General features: G+C 48.8%; 1 protein-coding gene and 1 long non-coding RNA gene across 4 annotated transcripts in view; one reads left to right on the forward strand and one right to left on the reverse strand.

Moving 5' to 3' along the window:
• The window catches only part of cdh15 (cadherin 15, type 1, M-cadherin (myotubule)), a 40357-nt gene extending 27030 nt beyond the window's left edge, over positions 1 to 13327 (reverse strand). Inside the window, exons 1-2 of the mRNA XM_069901934.1 lie at positions 13196 to 13327; positions 819 to 983 (exon numbers count right to left, since the gene is read on the reverse strand). Of these exons, the coding sequence (XP_069758035.1) occupies positions 819 to 983; positions 13196 to 13246 (216 nt within the window). The 5' untranslated portion in view covers positions 13247 to 13327. The remainder of the gene's footprint in view (positions 1 to 818; positions 984 to 13195) is intronic.
• Positions 1 to 16703, forward strand: part of LOC138744978 (uncharacterized) — a 49471-nt gene extending 32768 nt beyond the window's left edge. Inside the window, exons 5-6 of one of the 3 annotated variants that reach the window (XR_011345904.1) lie at positions 13900 to 14400; positions 15828 to 16703. This is a non-coding gene — a long non-coding RNA (uncharacterized lncRNA). Of the gene's footprint in view, positions 1 to 7339; positions 7551 to 13899; positions 14401 to 15827 lie in introns of those variants that run through there. The other 2 variants (XR_011345903.1, XR_011345906.1) reach the window with 2 other exon arrangements.

Genomic DNA, 16703 nt, shown 5'->3' on the forward strand with positions numbered 1-16703 from the left:
TGAGAAGTGTTCTTCTGCAAACCAACCAACAGGTTATCTCTAACATTCAATCAGCTGATTAAAGATCATACTGTAGGATTACAATGGAAAGGAAGATCTAATAGCACCAAGGGCAGCATAAAAGCTGCCCTTTGTGTGAGAATATTCACAAGCCTGATGGCTGCCGGGAAGAAACTGTCTCTAAACATGTTGGTGGACAATTTCATTCTTAAGCCTTCTTCCCTGATAGGAGAAGGAAGAGAGAATTTGTTCAGGGTGTGGTAGGTCCTTCGGTGCTTTGGCTGCTTTGCGAGGTTACCAGAGAGGTAGATGGAGTCCCTGAAGGGAGGGACGTTTGAGGGATTTTCTAAGCTTCATTCATTACTTTTCTGCATCTTCTGCCAATTTTAAACAGAGTACATTCTGTACCATACTGTTATTTATTCAGCAAGTATGCTTTCAATGGGGTCAGCCAATTAGGAATCCAATTTACAAATAGATGTCAGATCCCTTGTGTCTTTACCTAGTATACCAGCCCTCCACGTGGGACATTTAAAAGCCTTGTGAGATCCATGCAGACAACATCCACTACACTACCTTTATCATTCTTCCAAATTTCCTCCCCAAAATTCTAAATTCAAATTGTGCCCAGAATCTCCAAGCACAAAACCACATCCGTCCCTGCCTTTCCAGGAATCACTGGGCACATAGCACAGTCCCACAGGACACAGGCGACTGCCCTGCTGCACTGGGAAGAGATTGGTGAGGAACTCACAGGTCTCCTGACAACCACCACATCACCCTCCCCCCTCCCCCTCCCCCCACAACCTTATGTGTACCTGGACAAGCTGGAAAGGGATCTTCCGGCTGTTCTCAGATACAGCAATGGGAGGGATGACCCAGGCCCGCCTGACTCTCGTTAACCCTTCTCTTCCCTTCATTCGCCATGGGAACAGAATGGGTGCTGTGGCTGGCTCCAGCTCAGGGATACTCACCCCACACACCTGCAAAGGAAAGGGATATCGTGAGGTTGGCTGACGTCAGCATTATGTTCCGATGGGAGTCCCTGCCTTCCCCCTACTCCTCGCACACCATTCCCTTTACACCATCCCCTCCCTCACTCTTCATCCCCTCTATCACACATCATTCCCTCTCACACCCAGTGCCTTCCCCCACACCTTTCCTTTCCCCACACACCCTCCCCTCCGCCATACCTCCACTCACCCCCTACTCCTACACACTCCTCTCCCCCACACACTTGCAGAGGAAAGGCCTACCTCAAAGCTGACTGATGCCAGTGCTGGGCTCTGATGGCAGTTCCTTCCCTCCTCCACACATCCTCCCCCACACGCCCTCCCATCTCCTACACCCTCCTCTACACACTTTACACATACCCTCCACCTCTCACCCCTCCCTCACATACTCCCTTCATACACACACTGCTCACAGACCCTTCCCCTCCCACACCCGCTTTCCCACTCCTCCAGCATATCACCTTTACTCACTCTACTCCTTACACTGGCCTCAACAATACCCTCCCCTGTCTCACTGACTCCATCCAGCAGATTGTTTTTTTGCTCAATCTCTTTGTCCAGAATCCTCTCGGAAAGAGCGATCACAGTCTGGCTGCTTTTCTAAATCAGACAGATGAGAAAGTGAGATCCTAAACCAGTGTATGATGCCTGAATGGGGAGACTACCACGGGATGAGGGAGGAGTTGGCTAACATAGACTATATGGTAGTGTAGTTTAAGTCAAAGAATTCAGCGCAGAAACAGTCTCTTCAGCCCATCTAGTCTATACTGAACTATTTTCTGCATAGTGCCATTGACCTGCATCCAGATCCTAGCCCTCCATACACCTCCTATCCATGTACCTATCCAATCTTTTTTTAAATGTTGAAATCAAACACAAATCCATCATCTCTGCTGGCAGTTCGTTCCACACAATCACCATCCTTTTAAATATTTCACCTTTCAGCTGTAACCAATGAATCCTGGTTCTTGTCTCACCCAAACTTGGTGGAAAAAGTCTACTTGTATTTACTCTGTCTAGGCCCCTCATAATTTTGTATATCTATCAAATCTCCCTTCATTCTCCAACCCTCCAGGGAATAAAGTCCTAACCTGTTTAACTTTTCCCTGTAACCCTGCTCCTCAAGTCCCAGCAACATCCTTGTAAATTTTCTCTGCACTCTTTCAAGTTTATTGCTATCTTTCCTGTAGGTAGGTGACCAAAACAGTACACAATACTCCAAATTTGGCCTCACCAATGTCCTGTACAACATTACTACAAGATCCCAACTCATGAACCCAATACTTTGCCGTATGAAGACCAATATGCAAAACATTCTCTTTATGACACTATCTACCTGTGACACCACTTTCAAGAAATTATGTATCTGTATTCCCAGATCCCTCTGTTCGACTACTCTCCTCAGTGCCCTACTATTTATCATATATGTCCTACTTTGGTTAGTTCTGCCAAAGTGCAACACTTCACACTTATCTGCATTAAATTCCATCTGCCGTTTTGCAGCCCATTTTCCAGCTGGTCCAGATTGCACTGCAAGCTATCCTCACTGTCCACTACATCTCCAATCTCAGTGTCATCTGCAAACTTGCCGATCCAATTGACCACATTATCATCCAGATCTTTGATATAGATGACAAATGACAATGGACCTAGGACAGATCCCTGAGGAACACCACTAAGTACAGGTCTCCAGTCTGAGAGGCAGCCCTCAACCACCACTCTCTGACTTCTCCCACAGAACCAATGTCTTATCTCATCCTGAATACCAAGCGACGGAACCTTCCTAACCAACTTTATCAAAACCTTACTAAAGTCCATGCATGCAACATGTTCGTTGGCAGGTAGTTACCTGCACCCCCCCAATCGCTGAGCAAGTTTATGAGTGTTGGTCTGTGCCCAACCCAATCACGCTGATGTCCCCCTCTAACACTTGTTCTGGCGCCAACCCCGTGCTTTCTTTACAATCCATTAATGTGCTGATTCCAGGAAAGATCCTCAAAAATAGTGACTCCTAAGAATTTAAATTTGTTCACCCTTTCCACTCTGATCCGCCAATGATCACTGGATTTTCCCTTCCTGAAGTCAACAATTAGCTCCTTGGTTTTGGTGACATTGAGTTTGATGTTGTTGTTGGTGCACCATTTGGCCAAGTTTTCAATCTCCCTCCTGATGGATAGTTGCAACCCGATGGGTTTTACAAGAATCCAGTAAATTTTTTTTGTCAGGACTGCAGAACAAAGCTTTCTTAAAATCCAATTCTAGGTTATTTTTAATGAACTGAATTCAAATTCCCAGCTGCCAAGGTAGGATTGGAATTCTTGCAGATGGTTAGTCTGGGTCTCTGGAATGCTGGTTCCGACGGTGAAGAAAATAACTCCAACCTAGGCAACCTCTCCTCACCCCTCGTGCCCTCTCCCTCTCTGGGACATCAGTCGTGAGTGAGGGGAGGCTGAGGAGGGTATGAGCAGAAGGAAGGTGTTGGTCAGAGAGGGGAATATCCATGTTGGTTTGGGGAACTGGTGGGGAGTTACAGAAGTCTCAGTAAGTGTTAGTGTGTGAAATGAGTGGTCTGGTGGCAGACTGTTGGGATTAAAATTCCTTAATTCTCTGGGGATTAGACAGAATACCAAACACTGACCAGCAGCTGAAATATTGACAGCTGCTCCGAGGGTGAATTCTCTGAGACCTTGCCTGAAATTCCAAGCAATCTGCAGTGATCCAGGGTTGAATGGGTTATGAACACGGAAAAACTCTGTTCATGATTAATGTCCTACAGAATATTTCCAAGCAAGCACACTGCTGACAATCCTAGCCAGTCGACAATCCCATGTTCTTTGTTTGAGACTTCAGGCGGCAGGTGTCTCGAATGTATCCAGAGATAGGGGGAGAGAGATGGGGGTGAGAGAGCAAGATTGAAAGAAAAAAGGATGGAGATTAAATGTAAGAGGGGTGGAAAACAATTGTGAGAAAGAGCTCGTGAGGGAGAGAGATTAGGGCCGAGTGAGAGCAGAGCACACTCTGTGAATGAGTGAGAGCTGGAGAATGACAGGACTACAGACCAATGGTTTCAATATTTTACAGAAATATCTAACATGAGGGGGCATCGTTTTAAGGTACTTGGGTTTTACAAGTCTCACAGTCTCTACCACAAAGGCAGAAGTTCTGACCTTCCTGATAAATTTCTGAATCTGTCCATCAGTACCTCTGAAAAGTTTTTAATTTAATTTTTTTTAAATTTAGACATACAGCACAGTAATAGGGCCATTTTAGCCCTCGGATCTGAGCCACCCAATTTACATCCCATTAATCTTTGCCCCCAGTATGTTCTGAATAGTGGAAGGAAACTGAGGCCCCCTGGGATAACCCATACAGATATGGGGAGAACATACAAATTCCTTTCAGACAGCACAAGAGTCAAACCCCGATCCCAATCGCTGATCCGGTAAAGGCGTGGCGCTAACCGCTACACTAACTGTGCTGCCGTCAGCGACAGGCATAGAATCCACTCGTTATGTCGGGTCCTGCTCCATCTGTCCCTGGAAACAAGGGATGGTGGGTTCCTGGACTTATTCAAGGATCTCATATCTCATGAACTTCCTTATACTGCAGGCAGGTTCCTGAATGGTGGAGTCAATACTCCAGCCCAGAGTAAGAGGTACATTGTCACTGAAAAATCAATCCCCCACCCAGAAATATCTGATCTCCAGGCTCCACCAGTCAGACTTTACTGATCTGCGGCTTCTGGGAAACAATCTGCCCAAACAGTTTGGATGGGCTGCATGATGGCACCACGATGGCACAGTATCTCCAGTGCTGGTGGTGTGGAGTTTGCTCATCCTCCTCTGACCCTAACTCTAACCCTCCCACATCCCAAAGATGTGCAGGTCAGAGGGTTAGCCACCTCTGGTAGGCAGGCAGGTGGATGAATCCATGGGAGACATTGAGAGGAATGTGAAGGGAATGGAGCAAGCTGCAGATCAGATGGGCAGCAAGGCCTTGCTGGGCCAAAAGACTTCTCCTGTGGTGCAGCTGAGTGTCCATGAGTTCACACAATGAGAAATGCAGTGAATTGGTGAAGTGGAGATGAACATAGGTGCAAGAGGAGGCTATTCTTCCCCTCAGTGCTGACCCTTTTCAATAAAAACTGGCTGGTCTGCCTGCAACCTCAACAGCCTTTCAAGTTCACCAACATCTAAAATCTCTCCAACAACATGCCACAGTGCTCACTTGCTTCAAGAAGGCAACCATCATTCCAGTACTGAAGAAAAGCTTGATAACATGATTAGTGGCCATCAACCAGTGGCTTTGACATCCACCATCATGAGTGCTTTGAGAGGCTGGGCATGGCTCACACCAACTCCAGCTTTAACTCAGTTCAATTTGCCCACTGGCCTAGCAGATCCACAGTAGATGCCATCTCCCTGGCTTTTCACTCAGCTCGAGAAATCCAGGATCCATGGACACCCATGTTAGACTAACTTGTGTAGACTTAGCTCTGCCTTCAGTATCATAGTCTCTAGCAAACATCCCTGAACTTCAGGATCTAGGCCTCTACAGTTCCAGTCACCTCAGTACTGGAAAGATATGGATTCTATAGAGAGGGCACAGAGGAAATTTACAAGGATGTTGCCTGGCTTGGAGAGCATGGCTTATGAGGATAGATTGAGTGAACCTTGAAGCAACAGAGGATGAGGGGTGTCCTGAAAGGATGTACAAGATGATGAGAGGCATTGAACATGTGGATGGCCAGAGGCTTTTTACCAGGGCTGAAATATCTAACATGAGGGGGCATCGTTTTAAGGTACTTGGGTTTTAAAGTACAAGGGGGAATGTAAGAGAGAGTGGTGGGGGCATGGAATGCACTGCTGGCAATGGTGGTGGAGGCAGGTACAATAACGATCTTTAAAGAAACTATTATGTAGGTAGATGCAACAGAGAAAAAGGGAGGGTTTTGCATTAGGGAAATTCTAGACAGTTGTTAGAATAGGTTATTATGTTGGCACAACACTGTGGGTTGAAGGGTCTGTACTACTCTATGGATCATGTCTAACAGATATAGCAGTGAAGATGGGGAACAATATCTCTTCCATGATCACACTTAAAGCTAGGACTCCTCAAGGATGTGTTCTTAGTCTCGTGACATCCACCAACATACAACTAAATACCATTCCATACCTTCATATTCCAGCGGGATACTGTTATGCAGGGCAGAGGTGTGGTTAGATCCTTGCTAAACCCTGCACAACAGTGTCCCGTAGAGGACCCCTACACCCCCCCCCCCAACCTCAGGACTGAGGACTTTCAAGTGATGTCACTTCAATCTGTTGCTCCTGCTAAGAACCAATTCAGGGAACAGCTCCCGGCTACTCATCAAATTAAAATCAGATTAGCCTCACTACGCCCCTTCTGCCTGACACTGGTTCCCAAGGTGTCGATTATTACACCCTGCATGTTCACTGAAATAGCTATTGCTGCAGAATTACCCTGATTATTATTTAACAAAACCACAACTTCAACTCGTCAGGACTGTTAACTAGTAACTACCATTAACCTTTCACTACTGGTAAACCATCACCATAGAAGCAGGTCAGGACTGGTAACCAATTAGTGCTGGTGATTTGTCACACATTACACATGAAGGCCCTGACAACCCTCGCACGCCTTGACGACCCTCGTACATCCAGACACCACTCCACAACCAGATATCCACACACAAGACCCCCCAACTCCCTTACACCCAGACACGCCCCCACCCCTGCACATCCACACATCCCCCACCCTGCTCACCCAGACACAGCCCGCACCCCACAAACTCACCACACATTCCCATCCCTGCAACCCAGACACACTCCATGGTGTGGAATGTGGTGTGGGAGAGGCGTGTGTGTGTGGGAGGAGGGGTGTGTGTTGGAGGGGTTGCATGTGTTAGGAATGAGACCCCGGTGTGTATGGGATGTGTGTGGAGAGAGATCTGTTGGATGTGTATTTAGGGAGTGTGCGGGGGAGGGGTGTGTGGGAGAGGGGAATGTCTGTGAAGGTTGTTTGGTGGGGTTTGTGGGATATGTGGAGAAAGATATGGGTTTGAGGTGGGGGGGCGTGTGGAGGATGTGTGGGTGAGGGCTGTGGGTGTTTGGAAGAGGAGCATGTCTGTGGGGTGGGGTTATTTGGTGGTGTGTATAGGGTAAGGGGATTTGCTGGTCCTGGCCAGTGTATGAAGGAAAGATTGCAATGCTCATCTGTGTAGGAGCCTCGATACAAATTCAGGGAATTGAGAAATGTTCCAAGATTGGCCTCAATAATGTTTCTGATGAGTTTTGTATTTTTAGATATACAATTGAGGCCACTTCCCACAGGTGGTGATCTTGGCGCTGCTCACTCGGGAACCAAAGGTGCCAACTGCTACATTCTGACTTCTTCCCTCCAACCCATCTACCCGTGACCACACTTGTCTGACCATCATTTGCCTGTGACCAATGTCTGCTCAGTCAGTAACAACTGCCCCATGATGAATGACTGGCCAGAGACCATTTGTGACGTGACATTCACAAGGTCTGATCTCCCATTCCACTTTAAGTTAAACTGTCGAGTGAAGAATTTCATTCTCTGACAAGCAACTCCTGGGATGGGGTTGAATGGTGTGGATAAGGGGGGGGAGTGAGAGAGAGGGTAAGAGTGAAGGGGATGACAGCAAGGGTGAGGATCAGCGTGGGGATGGTGGAGATGTGTGAGGGTCAGTGTACGGGTGAGGGTCAGTGAGAGGGTAGGTGAGCATCAGAGTGGGGGTGAAAGTGGGAAAGGTGACCATCAGTGTGGGGGTAAGGGTCAGGGTGAGGGTGGGTGAACAATGTGGGAGTGAGGGTCAAGGTGGGGGTGAGGGTGGGATGGGTGAGGTTCAGTGTGGGGGTGAAGGTCAGGGTGGCAGTGGGTGAGGGTCAGAGTGGCAGTGGGTGAGGGTCAGGGTAGGTGGGGATGGGTGAACATCAGCCTGGGGGTGAGGGTCAGGGTGGGGGTGGTGAGATGGGTGAGGATCAGTATGGGGGTGAGGGTCTGGGGTGGGTGGAGATGGGTGAATATCAGTGTGTGGGGTGAGGGTGGGATGGTGAGAATCAGTCTGGGGATGGCTGAGGGATGGGGAGAGGGTGGGGTGAGATCATCAGGTGGGGGGGTTGGAGCAGGGCAACCTAGGACCTTCCTGGTCTCAGCATCCTGCTCCACACCCATCCTGTTCTCACACTGCCGGAGAAAACCAGGAGAGAGTGGGGGAGGTCTGCAGAAGTACCTGTGGTGGGAGGGATCACCGGTGCTTAGCCTGTCGTCTCAGAGTAGGGGAGGTGAAGGAGAGCATCAACAGAGTGTTGAGACTTAGGAGGTGATGGGGGAGTGATTGAAGGGGCTAATCATGCAGAAAGGTGAAGGATTTTGTCTACCGGGTAGAGAGAAAAAGAAAGGGACTAGGATTGAATGGTCTGCTCCACAGAAGTGGGCAGAATGGCCTCCTATGCTGTAGTTCTTCCAAATCCAGGCCAGCACCAGCATAATTACTTCTCTGTCATTGGAGCAGTCCACAGACACATAGATCAGAGAAGAACCAGCCCACAGCTCCTCAATCCTCTGGTCCTGGAATTACTGAATAGAAAACAGGAGGGAAACCAGTATTGATGGTGGTGGTGGGGGGGGGGGGGGGGGGGTAATCCATCACAAATCCAGAAATCTGAGGTTTCTAACAACAAGAATGGAATAATCACAGGGTCTTTGATCTACTGAGTGAATGGGCAGACTGTAAGTGTGAAGGGTGAGTGAGCTCAAGGAGAGTAGACAAGGTGGTCATAGATTCATGCAGGGTAGAAACAGAACCACAAGCCCAGCCTGTCCATGACAAAGCACCTGCTTTAGTCCCACTTGCCTGCATTAGGGCCATAACCCTCCCATCTTTGGAATTATCCAAATTATTCTTAAAGGAAGCCACAGCTTCCTCCACCACTTTATCTGGCAGCCCATTCCATATGCCCACCTGATTGAAGAACTGTCTCCTCCTTTCTAAATTCTCCCCCCTCTTGTCTTAGATTCTTCCATTCTAGGAAATAGTCTGTCATTATTCACCTCTCTGTGCCCCTCATGATTTTATAGACCTCAATAATATCCTCTCTCAACCTCCTATACTCAATGGAAAACAGTCTTAATTTACCCAGTCTCTCTCAAAAAAAAGCTTCCCTAATCCTGGCATCAACCTTGTAAACCTATTCTCCACCTTTTCCAACTTTATACTATCCTTCCTATGATTAGGTGACCAAAACAGCATATAATATTCCAAATGTGGCCTTACCAACTTCAACATGACTCCCTTATGCAAAAAACCCATGCAAGGTCTCCCCTGTCTCTTTTGACTCCATACATAGTCAGCCACTTGGAACTTCAAGAGATCCAGTTTTGTCTCTTAATAGCCTTTTGTTCTTAGAAGCCCTTAGGATTTTTCTCACCTTGTCTGCCAAAACATGTTTTCTTTTAGCCCTTTTTTTTTGCATTTTTTAAATACTCCTCATTTGCTCCCTGTTGCCTATACCTGCTACACATCAATCCTTCTCTTCTTTTTAACCAAATTCCCAATATCCCTCGAAAACCAAGGTCCCCTGTGCCTGTTAACTTTGCTTTTAATTCTGACAAAGACATACAAACTCTGGGCTCTCAAAATTTCACATTTGAAGGCTTTCCACTTTCTGAACATATCTTTGCCAGAAAATAACATCCCAATTCATGCTTTCTGGATCATTTTTAATTTCCTCAAAATTGGTCTTTCCCCAGTTTAGAATCTCAAACAAGAATCAGACCGATCCTTATCCATAATTATATTGAAACTAGTGATGTGATGATCATTGGATCTAAAATGTTCCCCTAAATACACTTCTGTCGCCTGTCCTGTCTTGTTCCCTAATAGGAGATGCATTTTCTCTAGTTGGCACCTCTCTATATTGATTCAGAAAACTTTCCTGAACACATTTGACAAACTCTAACCCATTGAGACCTTTTACAGTATGGGAGTCCCAGTCATTGAATGGAAAGTTAAATTCACCCATGTGTTTGTTTCCTGCAGCTGTCTACTGTCTCTGTAGATTTGCTTCTCCAATTCTCATTGATTATTGGGTGGTCTTTAACAGCCATTCTCAACCTTTGTTTGCCTATGGCCCCCTTAGGGTCTGCTCCAGGTTTAGGGAACAATGATCATAATATTAAAAAGTCAAAAGAAAATTAGTTCATTCTGAAACCACAGTCTTAAATCCAAATAAGGCAAACTGTAACAATATGAGGAGTGAATTCTCTTTGATAGTTTGGGAAATAATGAACAAGCAATGGCTAACATTTAAAAAATAGTTTACAAGTCGTTTATAGCCATTTAACGCAATAATAGCAATGGGAAAAGTAGTAAAATTGCAGCTTTCAAGAGGATGGGAAGAATCATAAAACAGGCTATGAAAAGGAAAAAATTAGCTAAAGTTATCTGGGGCATCTCACAGTCTGAGACAGGAGAGATTATCCCAGGAGTGATCAAATGGCAGGGAAACTACACAAATTCATACTTTGTGGCTGCCCTCATGAAGGCAGTTAAAATTTCTGTTGGTGGTGGAGAACAAGAGGTCCAGAGAGAATGACAAACTCATGAAACTAAAATTAGTAAGTAAATGAGTACTGGAAAAGTTAGTGCGACGATGCTAATACATCTCCAAAAGATGGTCATTGCAGTCCAGAGGTCCAAGGAGGCTACAGATGCAGCAACGGTTGTTATTTTCCAAAAATCCACAGGTTCCAGAATATTCCCACATATTTGAATGAAGTAAATGTAATGCCACTGTTTAATAAAAGGAAAGAGAGGGAGAAAAGAGGGAACATTGACATCAGTAGTAGCGAAAGGACTGGAATCTATTGTTCGGGAAGTGGTAACAGAGTTATAACTGTTGTAAAGGTAAAGGTTCCATTATTGTCACACAATACTATGCAATGGGAATGGAGAAATGTACCGGTGTGAGGTGGGGAATTGTGCTGGGGTAACGTGCATGTGTTGGGTCACCATGCTATGTGATTTAGCTGGAGAGGATATAGAAAATATTCACCAGGATGTTGTTGGGACTGGAGGGCTTGAAGAGGTTGGATAGGCTGGGATTGTTCTTTCTGGGGAAGAGAAGGTTCAGGGTGATTTTATAAAATTATGAGGGACATGGACGGGATTGGTAGTCTTGAAATGTTCACAGTTGTAACACTGAAGATATTTGGTGAGATACATGGAGAGGAAAGTTTCCTAATGCAGGAAAATGGGACTAGATTGGGTGGACAACTTGTTCAGCATGGACAAATTGGGCAGAAGGATCTGCTTCCATACCATACAACTCTCGGATTAGGTGAATAGACAAGAGCAGTTGAAAGAGCCAGGAAGAAGTCCCAGGTCCTTGATAGTAAAGTACAATTGGAACACAAAAAGTCTTTTAAATGAGACAATGAAGAGTATTTGGTACTCAGAGGGCCTTGGATATGATGAATGCAGTTAAGAAGCAAGCAAAGCCTGCCAGGAGGACTGCTAATCAGATACTGGCCTTTTTTGCAAGATGGTGCATTATGTAGAGCCTTGATAAGACCAGACATGTATTATTCTGCACTGGTCTGGTCTCCATAGAGGGCAAGTATAACCTTCAGATTGGTTCCGGCGATGGTGTGCCTGTTGTGCGAGAGATTAACCATTAGATTGAATCAGTATTAAGTTCAGAGGGTGAGAAATCTTCTTTTAAACAAGAGGAGGGGTGAAAACAGGCAACTTTCGACCAGCCAGCATGAGAAATGCTGAAAATAAAAGCAGTGATGGCAGAGAGAGAGGAGGGGAAGACTTGATGGGCCGTATGGCCTCCTGCTCCTACTTTTTTTGTTTCAATGAAACACAGGTTGGGTTCGGCTCTGATTCCCCTTGGGTCACCTTCCGAAAAGCAAGGATCAGTCGTTCCGCACCGTGGTGGGTTTTTGGACTCTCTGCCCAGGGATGTGGAGGCTCAATCGCTTAGCGTGTTTGATAGGTTTTTAAGGGAATCGAACAATATGGGTCCGTGCGGGGGGGGGAAGACGCGATGATCCTTTGAAAGGGGGAGCAGGGAGGAGAACCGAGTGTCTCGTCCTGCCCTGGACACCAAGGTCCCGGGAGTAGTTGACACGTGTCCCGAATTGTGGAACGAATCAGTCCGTGAGCAGTAGTGTTGAAAGCGGCCAGTGGGTCTCTTCTGACCAGCTGCCGTCGCCGAGAGTCCGGCTCTGAGCCTCCAGGAAGTCGAACGAACTCAGGGGCACTCGCTGACGGAATACGGTTGTAGGAAGAGCACCAGCAACCCGTGGCAAGGTGGACAAAATGTTTCAAAAGGGACCATTTCACTCTCCGCTACTTTTAGAATTGACTTACAGCTTCATAGCACCTGTCCAGAGAGGCAGCTGGACAGACAATGCAGCCACGGCTTCACGGAGCTCCGACTTCTGCATTGAGATCACTGCCCCACCCTGTACAGACTTCCAGCCAACCCAGCGTGTGCTCCACTGCAGTCAGGGAACTAATTCTCAGCCCCGCTTCCTTCCCACTGCACACACACCAGACCCAGGTCGGCGCGACCGAGTCCACGGCCATTCTCTTTTCCCCTCCCACCCGGGGAACAGTGCCACGGCCACTCTCCCCACTCTCCTCCCCCTTCTCTCTCCCCTTTCCCCACCCGCCTCCCCTCACCCCCTCCCCTTCCCTCACTCTCCCCCAATCACCCAGCACCCCTTCCCTCCCAGGGAAGGGTCCACGGCCACTCTCCCTCTCCCCGCCCTCAAATTCGTACTTCACAGTGGGGTGGGGGAAATGGGGTGATGGTCAACGTGGAGCTGGGGAAGGGCTGGTCCAGTAGCTGGGGTGGTCGAAGGACCTGTTCCGTTTCTCCGGGAGAGGACCTGGGCTTCCCCAGTGTCACCCTGCCCGCACGGGGCTGGTGGTCAGCAAATCCCCGGTTCCATGCCCCCACCACACCCCCGGCCCTACGGACTGGGTGGTGAGTAAGTGTGTCAGCTCACAAAACAACGTGGACAGCGGGGATGGAGGTTACTGCAGGGACATCGGCGGCTTTAATATGTGACCAAAGAGGGCACTCACCCCCAAAGACGCCCAGACACCGCCTTCCTACCTGGAGAAGAGCCCCGAGCGATGTAAGGAGCCGGAGAGGAGCAGCGCACATGGTGCTGGTCGGGACCTCGGGGAGAGCGCGGCCTCAGTGCACAGGGAACGGGAGCTGCAGCAGAACGTCCTGCAACTGACGGGACACCGACCAACGGACAGCTGACAAGCGACTCGGGGCCCCCTGGAATCAATGATTGACGGCACAAGGTGCAGAGCGGAGGCGGGCTGAGATATTCGCATCCCGACAGTCGGAGCAACTGCGTCCAGAGATGGACAGAGAGCAGCTGCTGTCATCAACGTTCCCCAGAGCACCCAGACCCCCAGACACAGAGACGCCGGCCCCCGGCTTCCGAAATGCAAAGACCCCCCCCCCCACGAACCCTAAACTTCCAAACACCTATTGCCAGCCCACTTACCCTCGACACAGACGGCTGCCCTCAATCCCCGTCAATAGAGTTCTACAATACTCACAGGTATGTAGTGTACCCCTGAGTCTCAGTCCTGGTTATGTAATTGTATCCCTGAATCTCTGTCCTACAACACTCTCCAGGGCTCTACTATTCACCGTGCTCTTTTCTACCACACCTCGCACATGTCCGAGTTAAATTCTTTATCCAGATCCTGTCATAACAGTCACTGAGCATTAGATCACCAATTCTGGTTTGATCTGCAACTTACTAATCACACGAACTCTCCATGTCGTTAATATAGATGACACACCCAGCTCCGATGAAAAATCGGTTATACAGACTTGACCCACTGGTTCTGGTGAGATCAGGCCCAATAGCGGTTGCTCAGCTTCGGAGAGTCAAACTTCCTGGCATGAACTTCCCAAGTGAATGAAAATGGATAATTGGAGAGGAGCGGAGTGAAAGGAATCGTTGAGGATATTCCGAATAAAATAAATCCTGTGACCGTACCTGCACAAATCCGGAGAATTATTGTCATGGAGTCGCCGGCAACTTTCTGCGGGCTACAGAACCCCCTCCGACCTTTCCTGTTAAATACTCACCTTCCTACCTCCTCTCAACGACAAGCTGCTGGACAGAGTTAATGATCTCCACATCACCAACACACCATCGGTCCTCTCAAGAGGTATCGGTGCCGCAAGATTCACATCACCGGCTGCTCCCCCTCCACCATCAGACTCCTCGACAGCAAACTCAATCAGGGACTCATTCAAGGACTTACACTTTTGCACTTTATTGCACGGTCAGTTTCTTTACATTCCTTCATTTCACGCCATGTTATGTAGTTGAGAAGTCGTGATCATGCGTGTTTCGTGGTGTAGCTGTGATCACGCGTGTTTCGTGGTGTAGCTGAGATCACGTGTGTTTCGTGGTGTAACTGTGATCACACGCCCCTCCTGGTGCAGATGTGGTCACGCGCCCCTCCTGGTGCAGATGTGGTCACGCGCCCCTCCTAGTGCAGATGTGGTCACGCGCCCCTCCTGGTGCAGATGTGGTCACGCGCCTCTCCTGGTGTAGATGTGGTCACGCGCCCCTCCTGGTGTCATTGTGATCACGCGCCCCTCCTGGTGTCATTGTGATCACGCGCCTCTCCTGGTGTCATTGTGGTCACGCGCCTCTCCTGGTGTCGATGTGGTCACGCGCCTCTCCTGGTGTCGATGTGGTCACGCGCCTCTCCTGGTGTCGATGTGGTCACGCGCCTCTCTTTCCTGGTGTCATTGTGATCACGCGCCTTTCCTGGTGTCGATGTTGTCACGCGCCTCTCCTGGTGTCGATGTGGTCACGCGCCCCTCCTGGTGTCGATGTGGTCACGCGCCCCTCCTGGTGTCGATGTGGTCACGCGCCCCTCCTGGTGTCATTGTGATCACGCGCCCCTCCTGGTGTCATTGTGGTCACGCGCCCCTCCTGGTGTCATTGTGGTCACGCGCCTCTCCTGGTGTCATTGTGGTCACGCGCCTCTCCTGGTGTCGATGTGGTCACGCGCCTCTCCTGGTGTCGATGTGGTCACGCGCCTCTCCTGGTGTCGATGTGGTCACGCGCCTCTCCTGGTGTCGATGTGGTCACGCGCCTCTCCTGGTGTCGATGTGGTCACGCGCCTCTCCTGGTGTCGATGTGGTCACGCGCCTCTCCTGGTGTAGATGTGGTCACGCGCCCCTCCTGGTGTAGATGTGGTCACGCGCCCCTCCTGGTGTAGATGTGGTCACGCGCCCCTCCTGGTGTCATTGTGATCACGCGCCTCTCCTGGTGTCATTGTGGTCACGCGCTTCTCCTGGTGTCGATGTGGTCACGCGCCTCTCCTGGTGTCGATGTGGTCACGCGCCTCTCCTGGTGTCGATGTGGTCACGCGCCTCTCCTGGTGTAGATGTGATCACGCGCCTCTCCTGGTGTAGATGTGGTCACGCGCCTCTCCTGGTGTAGATGTGGTCACGCGCCTCTCCTGGTGTAGATGTGGTCACGCGCCTCTCCTGGTGTAGATGTGATCACGCGCCTCTCCTGGTGTAGATGTGGTCACGCGCCTCTCCTGGTGTAGATGTGGTCACGCGCCTCTCCTGGTGTAGATGTGGTCACGCGCCTCTCCTGGTGTAGATGTGGTCACGCGCCTCTCCTGGTGTCGATGTGGTCACGCGCCTCTCCTGGTGTAGATGTGTTCATGTGCCTCTCTGTCCTTAGGCAATGGGACTTCTGATTCACCCTGTTTCGCCACCGTTTTTTATCTGTCCAGGCATGGAGGTGGTTGTGCAGATCCCTGGACAGATGGAAGGATCACAGGTTGGGGCGCCAGGATCTCATGTGACATCGGAAATATTTGAATCCAATAAAAGGAATCTGACAAAGACAAAGAAAATGTTGCAAACACTCAGCAAGTCGCCCAGGGTTTGTGGAGAATGAAGTTTCAGATGGACACTGGTCTCAGCGATGGCAGCCATAAAGCTTCCGGCTGTTGGCGATGTTCCCCTGGACTCGGGGTGGACCTGTGCAAGTCTGGCGGCTCGTAACTGCCCTCTAGTGGCCAGAGACGCCAGCTGCAAATGTGAGGGTGTCCCAGGCTGATCCATGGAACAGGTGAGTAATCTCCAGAGTTGACAGGAAGAAACGAATTCCTGAGGGATCCTGAGTGGGAGAGTTTGTCTCCTCTTGTGTAAGAAATCAGACTGTATAAATGCAATGATCAGTAGTGAAAAGATGAATTTGCAATAATCCATAACCACACTGAAGGGTAACCTTGGATAACTAAGGAACTAAAGGAAGGCATCAAACTAAAAGCTCCGACCAACAAAGTTGCCAAGGTAATGGGGAGTGCAAATCTTCTAATATCCCAAAGTTTTTGCAAAGGCTCCCAGGAGACGCCCCATCTGGCTTGAGCAGAGCTCCAGTATTTTAAATGAGATCTGTTTTGAAGTGTTTGTATGTGACCTACACTTAAAAAAAAACTGCCCCAATTTATCTCCCAAAAACATATACAAACACAACAATCTGTCACACAATAAACTTGCCTGTATGCCTAAAGCTGGAATGCCAACTTTCTCAATCTGCATACTGCACCCT

The sequence above is a fragment of the Narcine bancroftii genome, chromosome 10 (assembly GCF_036971445.1).
Source record: "Narcine bancroftii isolate sNarBan1 chromosome 10, sNarBan1.hap1, whole genome shotgun sequence".
NCBI classification, from domain to species: Eukaryota; Metazoa; Chordata; class Chondrichthyes; order Torpediniformes; family Narcinidae; genus Narcine; species Narcine bancroftii.